This window comes from Girardinichthys multiradiatus, chromosome 11 (assembly GCF_021462225.1).
Source record: "Girardinichthys multiradiatus isolate DD_20200921_A chromosome 11, DD_fGirMul_XY1, whole genome shotgun sequence".
In the NCBI taxonomy this organism is placed as follows: domain Eukaryota; kingdom Metazoa; phylum Chordata; class Actinopteri; order Cyprinodontiformes; family Goodeidae; genus Girardinichthys; species Girardinichthys multiradiatus.
This window is the reverse complement of record NC_061804.1, coordinates 31619383-31633744: the sequence shown is the minus strand read 5'-3', so window position 1 is coordinate 31633744 and position 14362 is coordinate 31619383. Positions and strand designations below refer to the sequence as shown.

Here is a 14362-nt window from a genome sequence, read left to right as displayed (position 1 = left end):
TACACAAATAACTGCACCTCATTGGACTTGTCCGTGAAACTCCTTAAGTTTGCAGATGACACCACTGTCATTGGACTGATCCAGGACGGTGATGAGTCTGCATACAGACAGCAGGTGGATCGGCTGGTACACTGGTGCGGTCAGAACTACCTTGAACTGAACCCACTCAAGACTGTGGAAATGGTGGTGGACCTTCGGAGAACACCACCCCCATACGCCCCCCTCACCATCCTCAACAACACTGTATCGGCCGTGGACCACTTCAGGTTCTTAGGAACCACCATCTCTGAGGACCTGAGATGGTCTTCACACATAGACACTGTTCGAAAGAAGGCCCAGCACAGACTGTACTTCCTGAGGCAACTCAAGAAGTTCAACCTTCCACAGGAGCTGCTGGTCATCTTCTACACTGCCATCATTCAATCTGTCCTGTCTTCATCCATCTCAGTGTGGTTTGGCTCATCCACAAAACAGGACAGGTCCAGACTGCAACGAATAATCAAGAATGCAGAGAGAATAATCAGGGCTGACCTTCCCTCCATCCAGGACTTCTACAAGTCTAGGGTCAAGAAAAGAGCTGCTAAAATCTCTGCAGACCCCACACACCCTGCACATAAACTGTTTAGAGTTTTACCTTCAGGCCGCCGCTACAGAGCACTGTTTACTAAAACCAGCCGCCACAGAGACAGTTTCTTCCCCCAGGCTGTTTCTCTGTTGAACATTCAATAGAGTACAGAACAACAGCATACAGATGTTGCAAATGCACCTTTTTATTATATATGTGTATATTGTACATTGTAAATCTGTATATTCTGTAATGCAAAAACAGAACAAAAGAGCAAAGTGTACCGGAGTCAAATTCCTTGTTTGTTTGTACGAACTTGGCAATAAAGCTGATTCTGATTCTGATTCTGATACTATGCTTTTATATTTGCTCATGTCTCACTAGTAAAATTAGGCAAGTTTCATTTCTGAGTTTAAGGAATTGGTCAAGTATAAGGAATACAAAAAGGTGTAAGATTTCTTTCTCTATTCCTTGCATAGTAGAAAAATATATTATGCATTCTTATGCGTTAGGAATCTGCTTGTTTTCATGGTCCTAATGCAAATAGCAAATGTAACACTGATTCAAACTTTAAAACATTCCCTTCTGTGACTAGATTCTACTGATTGAATGTGTAGAAGAAAAAAAAACAGCTTTGAAAATTGCCCAATTCAGCTGTTGGAATTATGTTTTCCTCAAAAACAAAATATACAAAATATTTTTCCAGCAATCAGTAAAAAGATACAAAACAAACTTGGAGAAATTAATGTCCTTTACAATTTTAAAGATTAAACACACAGGCTTTTTCTTATCTATGTGATCAGATTTATACAAATGTTTTTTTTTTTTTGTGTCTAGTAATAATGTTTAATTGTTAAAAAATATGGATTTTTTTTAAACCTATGGAATAAAGTGTCCAACAAAGAAAACAACCCCTGTAAAACAGTGAGGGGAAATCATCAACTAGGGACTGAATTGCGTCAGATAAAGAAGTGTGCTGCTGCTAACTGTGCTGAATCAGGTATATATTATTTCTAACTCTGCAAAGTCTGATATTTTTCCTTCAGGTTCAGACTAAATCTCAGTGGCTGACCAAGCAGACTAATTTAGGAGAAATAGCACTAAATGATGGCGAACGCTGAACAGATTTGACTCTAATTGTGATTGTTGGCTGAAAGGGGTCACGGTTCAGATCTGTGAATGTAATGCACAATGATTAGCCCTGCATGCTATTGTGTGTAATGTTACTGTGATATTGTTGCCGCCTGTGACATGAGCTGTAATTTGGAGGCTGTAATGCTGCGTGGGCAGACGCTCATTGATAGCATTTGGCGCACAGCCTTGCTTGGGTGAAGCACTTATTAGCAAAGCCAGTCAATCTAAACATCGTAGACAGCGCCCTGAGTCAATGGGAGTGGGTTTGTTAGCTGAGCTGCTGTATAATAATCAGTTTGCTCTAAGCAATCTAATGAACAGCCATCATAAGATGTTTTTTACATAATCCTGCCATCTAAGATTACCTTAATGCTTGTAAAAGCTCGCTGCTGATGTGTGCCTCATTACCTTGGGACATTGGTCATTTCATTTCAAGGGTCTGATTTTCATTAACTGCTCTACACCCCCCTACCCATTAGCAGAATGAAAGCTCGGCTGCAACCATCTGGCTGCCAACCAGACCTCAGGGCTGCTTTATGGCTCCATCGAGCTTCACCGAGGAGAAGGTTGCACTATTAGAGCCTTTTTCTTAGTCAGGCCACGGGGAGTTATGGGAGTGATGCAAGAAGTGATGTCCATGCTTGGGGATGCAGAAGGAATGGGGGGGGGGAAGATAAATTTAGAAAAACAAGAGAGAGACATTGGCACAGCAACAGAGGAAAGGCAAAGTGAGACAAAGTCAAACAAAACCTGAAAGAAATGTCAACTCAAAGAAGAAAAGAAGAAGGTAGACAGAGAAAAAAGTGAAACGATGTAAAAAAAAAAAAAAGCCCACATGTAATGGAAATGACATTCACAATATTTCCAGAATAAGATTTGTGTTTTTTCCAGGCTGCCAATTCCCAGAGGTGTGACAGGAAAAACGAACTGACAGATGATAACCCATCCTGTGCAGCTTATGGTGGAGTAAAACAGATATACATTTTTATTGCTTACAATGGACACGTTTTATTTTTAGAATTAGTGGTCTTGTTTTTGAAATAGCACCTGCTTACCGATGCATATTTTACTCTCTCCAATGCGGCTAGGCTTTTACCCTCCTCCAGTTCTTTTATTCCCCAGTCCTGCCTTAATCACAATTCCTTCACCCCAAAATGCATTTCATTTTCACACGGTCTTTGAATGTCTTACAAAACTGCCCATGAATGCAGGCCAGCTGACTCTAACTTGCTTTGTTTGAGTGCTAGAAAGCAACAAAGAAACAGTCCTGGGGAGCAATACATAATATTGCTTGCTTCTTATTTTTCTCTGCAGAAGCAATACTGAAATAGTGTTCTTAATGCATGACTTGAGCAGAAGTTACTGACAAGGTGAAAATTACGCTGGCATGAATTATCTTACTGGTTAGATTAAACTTATTTTTCTAATACAACAGTAGAATGTGACCTACATTGGTAAAGGTGGTTCAAAGACAAACATGGTGTATACTTATATCTAATATTCACAGTGAATAGGGTGAAAGAGATTTAATAATTTTTTGCATATTTCAGTTTGTCATGCTGTTTAACAAGATTACTAGTGAACAAAAGGCTTGTTACAACATTGGAAGACCAGTAATGCATGCCTCATTTAGTTTTCAACATGCTCAGACTTAACATGGAGGTCATGGAGGTAACAGCGACTGACCCTTGGTTTTTGTAGGAGTTTAGTTCCCTGCAGCAGCCTGATAAATGTATGCCCACACAGAACAATACACTCATCTAGTTACAGGTTTTTAAGGACCCACATTTGATGCTCAATTCAAGCTTTACTAGACCAGTTTTGGATAATTTAATGTTCAAAATGAAGAGAAAAACACATTTCCTTCTCACACTGCTGCATCTTTTGTTGGGTTTTGATTGAAATGGTTTATTTCAGCCCCTGTCTCTTTGAGGCTATCCCAAAAAGTGCAGTGTACACATTCATGTTTGCCAAACCATCTCAAAAAGAATCTTCCTACAAATGTATTATACAATAGTAATGTGGATAACACAAGCTCAGACTACTAATGTTTCAGGGTGTTCTGGAACAGTGTCAACTAAATTTCTGTAAGGCAGAACCCCCCTCACCTCCACTGCTAAATCACAGTATATGGTGCCTTGCAAAAATATTCATACCCTCTGAAATATTTTGTTTTGTCACATTACAACCACCAACTCTGGAAGAGCTACAGCTCATTCACATTGGCAGCTTGCATTTGCAACTTGCATCACATTTGCAGACACTAAGACAGGTCAGAATCTCTGTAATAAAGATTGATGGAGCTAAACACAGACCTGGATGGATACCTGATGGATGCTGAAAAAGATTTGGGACTTGAGCCGAGAATCACCTTCCAGCAGGGCAATGACCCTAAACGTACAGCCTGAGTATTGAATGGTTTAGATCAAAGCATGTGTTAGAATGACCCAGTCAAAAACTAGACAACCAGTGAAAACACTTGAAACTTCTTCACTGATGTTCTCCATCCAAACTGACTGAGCCTGTCAGATTTTGCAGTGAAGAGTGGGCAAACATTTCAGCCTGTAGATGTGCCAGGATAAAAAGCTGGTAGAGACATACCTCATAAGACTTGCAGCTATAATTGCAGCAAAAGGTAGTTCTATGAAATAAAGACTCGAAGACTATAAATGCAATGCAAACATTTTTTATTTTTATTTGTAAAAAACATAAAAAAAAAAAAAAATGAGAATCATGTATCATTTTTCAGTTGTATTGTGTTGGTCTGTCACATAAAATCCCAATAAAACACATGGACGTTTATCCCCTCTTGTTGTTCATTACATGATGCTTAGGCTCTGCCTGGTGTGCCTGCTGTATTTTATAGGCTTACTCACAGTCACCAATTTAACAGCACCACTTTATTCATTAGAAAGGAGTTGACAGATATAGCTCAGTGGCAAACTGTTACAGCCCTGAGACATAAACCAAACACAAAAGGGGGACAGAAAAGTGACCTAACAGACTCAGAGCTTGGCATGGTTATATCCAGCACCTGAGGAATGTCTCACCATGGGGCTTATCATGCACAGTGGGGTGTACGTTTTACTGAGAATTGAACTATAGAAAAAAAAGTCACTCAGCTGCTGTTCTGACTTCTGTATAGGGCAGGGATAAAAAATAGTCATAACGGTATGTGATAAATTTAGGGTTAGAAATGAAAAAAGCAATTCAATTTAATGCTGGTGTTGATGACAGTGGCTAGCATACAAGAATATGACTGGACTCAGTCAGGATCAGTATTGGATTTCTTTACAGAACTCAGTTGTTTAACCCTTTCCTTTTTTTCTTGAACATATTCAAACCATCCTGCTGCTTCTTAGATCAATGACTGTACATAACAGCACAATGAAAGATTTACTCCACCCATAGCAATACAACAACAATTACAACATGTCCTGAACCAAATGCAAAACCAATGCAAAGTCAATATTTGTGAATAATGTTATATAGACTATAGATGTGCAAGTGTACCTTTCCATTTTTTCTTTAAAGATACCATCCAGTGGTGATTTTTTTTCACTAATACACATACACTGACAATAAACACAGAACTGGGTGTTGCAAAATTGTTTTCCACTGAAGGATTTCACCAAATGCAATGTTTCTCAATAGTATAATGAAGAAAATACAGCTAATTATGCTTGTGTGTGTTTGGGTTGATGTCATCACATGGGGCACAAGAATCAAGCTTATTAGCTGGCATGAGCAAACACAACAGTGACCAAGCGATGTTTGACAAATTTTGACACAGATCTTAATGAATTCAGGTTGCATTTGATTTGCAGGGGGTTCAGCTTTGCATGTTTTAGCCAGGGTTTGACTCCAATTAACCCAATTCAGCCTATTATTGGTGTGTCTGTTTGCCTGAATGAATACTTTAGTTGCAGACAATTCAGCAGTAATGCTCGCTTGAATAGTTCTATCTGGGGGACAAGCAAACCAGAAAATATATGTTTTGAATATATATATATATATATATCTATATATAGAGAGATATATACAGTAGAGAGAACAAGTGTTTGATACAATGCATTGGTACTCTTCAACTGTGAGTGACAGAATCTAAGACAAACATCCACAAAATCACATTGGGTGATTTTTAAGTTATTTATTTGTCTTTTATTGCATGACATAAGTATTTGATCACCTAACAACCAGCAAGAATCTTGGCTACCACAGGCCTGTTAGTTCTTCTTTAAGAAGCCCTCTAGTTGTCCAATCATTACTTGTATTAACTATAACTGTTTGAACTCGTTATCTGTATAAAAGACACCTGTCCACACACTCAATCAAAAAAACACCAACCTCTCAACAATGGCCAAGACCAGAGAGCTGTGTAAGGACATCAGGGAAAAATACACTGCCTGACCAAAAAAAAAAGTTGCCACCTGGATTTAACTAAGCTAATAGGTACGAGCCTCCCATTGGATAATTACTGCATGGGCGATTATGTTTCAGCTGGCAACAAGTTATTTAACCCCAACTGGTGCAATTAGTTGCTTCTCATTTCTTAAACAACCATGTCGAAAGACACATCCCATTGTCGTTGAAAAGATATTAGTCTGTTTCAGAAGGGTTAAATCATTGGCATGCATCAAGCAGAGAAAACATCTAAGGAGATTGCAGAAACTACAAAAATTGGGTTAAGAACTGTCCAACGCATTATTAAAAACTGGAAGGATATTGGGGACTCATCGTCTTCGAGGAACAAATGTGGCCGGAAAAAAATCCTGAATGATTGTGATCGGCGATCTCTTAAACGTTTGGGGAAATCAAATCAAAGATAAATAACAGTAGAACTCCAGGCTGTGCTTAATAGAAAGTAAGAGCATTTCCACACGCACAATGTGAAGGGAACTCAAGGGATTGGGACTGAACAGCTGTGTAGCCTTAAGAAAACCACTAATCAGTGAGGCTAACCGGAAAAAAAGGCTTCAATTTGCAAGGGAGCATAATGATTGGACTCTGGAGCAATGGAAGAAGGTCATATGGACTGATGAGTCCAGATTTACCCTGTTCTAGAGTGATGGGCACATCATGAAGAAGGGAGGCAGGAGAAGTGATGCACCCATCATGCCTAGTTCCTACTGTACAAGTCTGTGAGGGAAGTGATATGATCTGGGGTTGCTGCAGTTGGTCAGGTCTGGGTTCAGCAACAGTATGTGTTCAAACAATGAGGTCAGCTGACTGCCTGAATATACTGAATGACCAGGTTTTTCAATCAATGGATTTTTTGTTTCCTGATGGCACGGGCATATTCCAAGATGACAATGCCAGGATTCACTGGGTTGCAATTGGGAGAGAGTGGTTCAGGGAGCATGAGACATCATTCTCACACATGGATTGGCCACCACAGAGTCCAGACCTTAACCCCATTGAGAATCTTTGGTGCTGGAGAAGGCTTTAGCAGCGGTCGGACTCTGCCGTCATCAATGCAAGATCTTGGTGAAAGATTAATACAATACTGGGTGGTAATAAATCTTATGACATTGCAGAAGCTTATCGAAACAATGCCACAGCAAATGCGTGCCATAATCAAAGCTAAAGGCAGTCCAACGCAATATTAGAGTGTGTGACTTGTTTTTTTTTTGGGTGCCGACTATTTTTTGGCCAGGCTGTGTAGTAAACCTGCCCAAGGCTGGGATGGTCTGTAGGAAAATAGCCAAGCAGCTTGGTGAGAAGGCAACAACTGTTGGTGCAATTATAAGAAAATGGAAGAAGTTCAAGATGACGGTCAATCTCCCGTGGTCTGGGACTCCATGCAAGATCTCACCACGTGGGACATCAATGATCATGAGGAAGGTGAGGGAACAGCCCAGAACTACACTGCGGTACTCGGTCAATGACCTGAAGAGAGTTGGAACCAGAGTCTCATAGAAGACCATTAGTAACACACAACGTCGCCATGGATTCAAATCTTGCAGCGCACAGAAGGGTCCCCCTTCTTTGGGGGTGCTTTGTGCAAAGAGGGCAGGACGACTGCACCGTATTGAAGGGAGGATGGGGCCATGTATCGGGAGATCTTAACCAATAACCTCCTTCCTTCAGTAAGGGCATTGAAGATAGGTCGTGGCTGGATCTTCCAGCATGACAACGACCCGAAGCACACAGCCAGGGCCACTAAGGAGGGGCTCCGTAAGAAGCATCTCAAGTCCTGGAGTGGCCTAGCCAGTCTCCAGACCTGAACCCAATCGAAGGTCTTTGGAGGGAGGTGAAAGTCTGAAGGATCTGGAGAAGATCTGTATGGAGGAGTGATCCAAAATCCCTGCTACAGTGTGTGCAAACCTCTTCAAGAACTATAGGAAATGTCTGATTTCTGTAATTGCAAACAACGTTTTTTGTAACAAATATTAAGTTTAGTTTTTCTGATGTATCAAATACTTATCTCATGTTATAAAATGCAAATGAATTACTTGAAAATCACAGAATGTGAAACATGTATTGTTCTCTGATGAGTCCACCTTTACTGTTTTCCCCACATTCGGGAGAGTTACGGTGTGGAGAAGCCCCAAAGAAGCGTACCACCCAGACTGTTGCATGCCCAGAGTGAAGCATGGGGGTGGATCAGTGATGGTTTGGGCTGCCATATCATGGCATTCTCTTGGCCCAATACTTGTACTAGATGGGCGCGTCACTGCCAAGGACTACCGAACCATTCTTGAGGACCATGTGCATCCAATGGTTCAAACATTGTATCCTGAAGGCGGTGCCGTGTATCAGGATGACAATGCACCAATACACACAGCAAGACTGGTGAAAGATTGGTTTGATGAACATGAAAGTGAAGTTGAACATCTCCCATGGCCTGCACAGTCACCAGATCTAAATATTATTGAGCCACTTTGGGGTGTTTTGGAGGAGCGAGTCAGGAAACGTTTTCCTCCACCAGTATCACGTAGTGATCTGACCACTATCCTGCAAGAAGAATGGCTTAAAATCCCTCTGACCACTGTGCAGGACTTGTATATGTCATTCCCAAGACTAATTGACGCTGTATTGGCCGCAAAAGGAGGCCCTACACCATACTAATAAATTATTGTGGTCTAAAACCAGGTGTTTCACAACATTTTAAATAAAATGAGACAAACATGTAGAAGCATTTTAAGGCATCACCTCAAGCACACTGCTTGTGACACTATGGAAAAAAGAAAAAAGAAAAGAAATCAGGCCACATATCAGGGAGTGACTTATGGACCTCCACTAGTCTGGTTTATTCTTGGGTACAGTTTAAAGATGCCCAAGGGGGCCACACTTATCTGTTTAGAAGCAAATATAAACAGCATGGGGATGTCCAGCCATCATACTCCGGAAGGAGATGGGTTATGTGATTGTTATGTCTTGGTGATAAAATTTGCATATAAGACCCAAAATAAAAGCAAAAGATATTGTGAAAATGCAGGCTGAAGTTAGAAAAAGAGTGTCATTATCAAAAGTGAAATAACTCTTGTTCTACATAAGCTGAAAGGCCACTGAAGAAGCCACTACTCCAAAAGCAACACAAAATGAGTCATATCTTGGGTCCAAATCATAGTTTCGAAGTAACTTGAAGGCAGCAAAGTCAATAACTGGATTAGTGACCACAAAGCCCTCATTTTAATCCCATAGAATAACTGTGGACAGAGCTAAAAGGGTCTATGTCAACAAGGTAGGTGACAAACCTGACACAGTTAGACCAGTATTTTTCCTGAGGAAGGGGCAATAATTCCAATATACTATAGTAAGAAGCTTGTTGAAAGATACAAGAAACATTTGACCTGATTCGTGCAGTTTAAATTCAATGCTACCAAAAACTAAGAAAATGCATGCAAACCTCAAGTTCAATTCAATTCAATTCAGTTTTATTTATATAGCGCCAATTGACAATACATGTCGTCTCAAGGCACTTCACAACAGTCAAGTACATACATTCCAATTAATTGTAACCATTGAACAGTGCAGTCAGATTCAGTTATTTATTCAAATTGGATAAAATGTTTTTCTGTCTAAGGAAACCCAGCAGATTGCATCCAGTCAGTGACTTGCAGCATTCTCTACTCCCGGATGAGTATGTAGAGACAGTGGACAGTCACTGGCGTTGACTTTGCAGCAATCCCTCATACTGAGCATGCATGTAGCAACAGTGGAGAGGAAAAAGTCCCTTTTAACAGGAAGAAACCTCCATCAGAACCAGGCTCAGTGTGAGCGGCCATCTGCCACGACCGACTGGGGGTTAGAGAGAACAGAGCAGAGACACAAAGAGAACAAAGAAGCACTGATCCAGGAGTACTTTCTATGGGAAGGAAAAGTAAATGTTAATGGATGTAGCTCCTTTAGTCGTTTCACCTAGAAAGAAAGAACAGATAAACTCTGAGCCAGTTTTCAAGGTTAGAGTCTGAAAGAGAGCACATAGAGTTTGTTACAGTTAAGCTCAGTCAATCACCATGTCTAGGAGATAGAAAGGGTTAAACACTGAAAGACAGGGCCAAGTGGATCATTGGGAGAGGGTGAGCATTAAGTTGTTGCCAGCAGAAGCTCGGACGATTCCCCTCTCCAGAAAGGTGTCACAGGTAGACACAGAGCCAGGCCAGGTGTAGCTTCTAGGAAGAGAAAAGAGAGAACAAGGTTAAAAGCTGAAATAACAGCAAATAATGCAAAATTGGAGAGTAGTGTGAGAATGTAGCGAAGAGGGTGAAAGTGGTCATTATGTCCTCCAGCAGCCTAAGCCTACAGCAGCATAACTACACAGATAGTTTCAGTTCAGATTATTTAGTTAAACGGTGCTTATTTACAACAATGTCGTTTCAAGGGACCCCACAAAGGGTCCCACTGATGGTCATTGTTATATTAAAAACCACAAGGATTGGGATACCTCCCTCTGTCAGACTGATTATAACCATTGGAAAAGAGAAAGGGTCATACAGGTAGCAGAAATGGAGGGTGTGTTTGCACCTCAACCATAACGGAGCCGGTTTAGGCTAAACCTGACTCCCCCTTAATCCATCCAACAGGCAATATTTTGAATCAGCTGAAGGCTTTTAACTGCATTTTGTGGACATCCTGATAGTAAAGAATTACAATAGTCCAGCCTTGAAGTAACAAATGCATGGACTAGTTTTTCAGTGTCACTCCTGGATAGGATATTTCTAATTTTGGCAATGTTCCATAGGTGAAAGAAGAAAATCCTAGAAACCTGTTTAATGTGGGATTTAAATGACATGTCCTGGTCAAAGGAAAAACATCAAGGTTTTTTACTTTATTACCGGAGGTCAATTTAATGCCATCCAGGTTAAGTGATTGACTAAGCAGTTTCTTTTTTAAAGACTCCACAAAAATAAGGGGAATAAATCCATTACTGCAGCATTTATCAAATAGTAATTATAATAACACTAACTGATTTTAAACAACAAAAAATGCTTGATTTGATGGCAGATAGTGGGAAAATCACTATATGTCAAACTACATCTGAAATGCATTTGATTGATTGATTTTAAAGAAAAGTCTTTAAGAGTGCTTTCCATGGTTTGGCATAAATCTCGACCTCTTATGTTTTACCTGATTTTGACGTTGTCATTAAAAGCAGAATGGAATTTTAAAAACTGTCATTGTTTTGCATGATTACGCTACTCGGGAACAAAGAGAAACACGGGGCGGAATGTTTTTTTTTAAACTCCTCCGACTAAGTTGTTAGAGGCGGTTCCTTCAGCAGACGCTAGGAGCTGTCCGCGGTGCTGAACTGCATCTCCTCGTTCTGACTCTCTCTCAGTGCCGACATCTCCCACAGCCAGGAATCCGCTTACAGCGCATTCAAATTAAAACGGGACCTCCGCGACACACTTGATTATTCCCGACTCTTTTCACTCAGCGAATTATTCTAGAAGGCAGGACGATTTCTAAATCCTGTCATTGCTTATATATTTTTTTCTCTTTCTTCTTTCCCCGGCCACTGGAAGTACCACCGTTATTCTTTGTAACACACGGACATTCTGTTTTACATCGGGAAGAGCAAACCTCGACTTTCGCAGACATGTGCATGAGACGTTACTGTCAGTTAAAGGCTCTATTTGCGGTTTTGGCTCTCGCTGCTGTAATCGCTCAAATCCACGGAGAAGGTAAGAACTTGGCTTCCTGTACGCACTTTTGTGGTGGTTGTTTGCTCTGTGTTGAACTACAAAAGGCGATGACAAAGCTCAGTGCCTGGACAGGGGCATAGGGTTGTTCATGTTCAGATCTACAAGTGCGAGTGTTAAATGCATAACAAGACTTGCATTTATTGTCTTAAGAAAGTAACAGTAAAAAAAAAACAAAAAAAACCGGCCCAATCTAAACCATTACTTGTATTATTTTAATTTTTATATTAATCGTAGTGCTCTCGGAATGCGCCCAGTTACAAGTTATGGATCTCTCACATTCTGCCGAAAGGGTAGAATGAGTTCAACACTCGGTTACATAATTACATAACAGTAATACTGTTAATCACAAGTATGAAAACAACCCCAGGGGGATAAGGAGAAGTTAATAAGACACTCAAAGCAAACACGGTAATGGAATATATTCCACCTAATGTGATCATTTACCTCGCCGCTCCTTTTACACTTTAATTCTCCTTCTGAAACCCTGCGAAAACAGTTAAGAAGTGACTTGTTTGGCCGCCGAGGGTCCATGTGACAGACGGTGCTCCTTAATAAGACTCTAATCCTCTGGAATTGCGGAAGATTATTGACCAAGCTGTTTGACACAGTTGAGTGGGAAGCGGCAACAGATTCGTGCATAGTGGTTTTGTCCTAATTATTTCCCAATGGTGCGAGTCTGCTTCCCCTCTTCATCAGTTTAACTATGTTGTTTTTGACCATCTGTGCCTCCGACTATCCCCAATGGGGGCGGGGCGCGGGGTGGTGGTGGTGGGGTGGGGGGGTGGTGGGGGGGGTCGTAGATACCTCAGAATCTATGATCTGTTAATAACTTAACAGATCAGTCTTCCAGCATTATATTTAAAGAAAACGTTATAATTAAGTACACACATAACATGTTAAATATTGCCTTTATACATTCTCTATGTACAACCATTCTCTGTTTCACTGATTTCATATGCTATCTGTAACACGTATTGCAAAACAGATTTTTATGCATCTTCAGTTTCCAACCTGCAAAAATACTGAAGCCTTCTTTAAGTCACCTCACTGGCAGTGCACAGTAACAGGTGGAGGAGGGGCTGCACTGCTCCGCTTCATGTCCGTACAGTTGGAGAAAAGTCAAGTTACTCCGATACTTCTCTGGCATCTCATTTAAAGGACTTTAAAACCTTCACTCTTCATAGCCTTTGTATACTTTGATAATGGTAACCACCCCATACTTACTACACAGTGTCAGTGCTAATTTAATCCCAGCTCCCTAAATAAACATAAGCTGTTATTTTGCACTGGCCAGACATAATATTTAACGCTCTCAATAAAACACCAGCTGATTTAATAGGTAATGGAGCTAAGGTACTGCATCAATGCTGAGCAGACATCCAGAGGCTTATGCAAGCAAACCAAGTTATTTAGATGGGACCCTAACACACACAGAAGATGTTTGAATAGTTTAAATGTCGATTAACTTATTTGAGCAAACACAGCCTCAGCAGTGGAATTACATGCAGCATTGCAAAATAAATGCTTGGAAATTACAGTCCCACATCATGTGCTCTCACTGCTTGCAACTTGAGGGATAGGGAAAAATGCACAATGCATTATTTTTAGAGCAAATTATTTTTAACTGGGTTCCATTAGTGAACTCTGGGCTGTTGCTTAGCAAACAATCACTCACTTTTTGGTAAACTCTACGAAGTGGGCATTTTAATTTTTGAACCCACAGGATTTGATAATTCATCACTTTTGAAAGGTCTGAATGCAAATACTCATCTACATGAATAATTAGCGTTTTAGTTCAAAATAGGCACTAATCTCTCATTTGGGCTTCATGTTGTTATAAACTTGCTTCAGTCTGTTATCCAGCGGGGAATACAGACACCAAATGTCAGAGGGGGGATTTTTTGGGGGGATTATATTTCCATCGGCATGCTGCACTCTCACATTATGGTACATAGAGATGTATTGTTTAAAGTGAGTAATTTCACTAATATGTTTCATTAATTATTCATTCGATTTCTAAAATGATAAGCTATCATTGTTCTGTAACTGCTGAAAAGTTTGCTTATTTTTCAATTCCTTTTCTCTTTGCTATGTAGGATCAGGTTGTTTGTTATGTGAGATTTTATGTTATAAAACATGAACTTCCACTGCTCATGTACAGATGTCTTGATTGATGTGCAGAGAATCTCGATGAAGAGCATAATTTTTTTCTCGCCACATGGAGATCATTAACATTTTCACTGTAAAAACTGTAAACATGTAGGATTTCTCTTTTTTTTATTATGTTTAAGATAAGCGGATTAAGACAAATTAAGACAAATTAGCAAACCCGTCAGAATTTTTCTGTCTTTCTCATGACTGTTGTGAAATATTAGAGTAAACTCTGCGAACAAATAGGCAAATAGCCCATGACAATCACATTAACTTCTTATCTTTAGTGAAAAAGCAAATGAATAATTTTCCAATAGATTATTTAATGTTATATTATGCACTTAGAAAGTAATTTTAGCTT

The 14362-nt window shown here is 40.1% G+C and overlaps 1 protein-coding gene across 1 annotated transcript in view; it reads left to right on the top strand.

Moving 5' to 3' along the window:
• Nucleotides 1-11419: 11419 nt before the first annotated feature.
• Nucleotides 11420-14362, top strand: part of LOC124876619 (seizure protein 6 homolog) — a 149378-nt gene continuing 146435 nt past the window's right edge. The window contains exon 1 of the mRNA XM_047379545.1: nucleotides 11420-11829. Within this exon, the coding sequence (XP_047235501.1) occupies nucleotides 11745-11829 (85 nt within the window). The 5' untranslated portion in view covers nucleotides 11420-11744. The remainder of the gene's footprint in view (nucleotides 11830-14362) is intronic.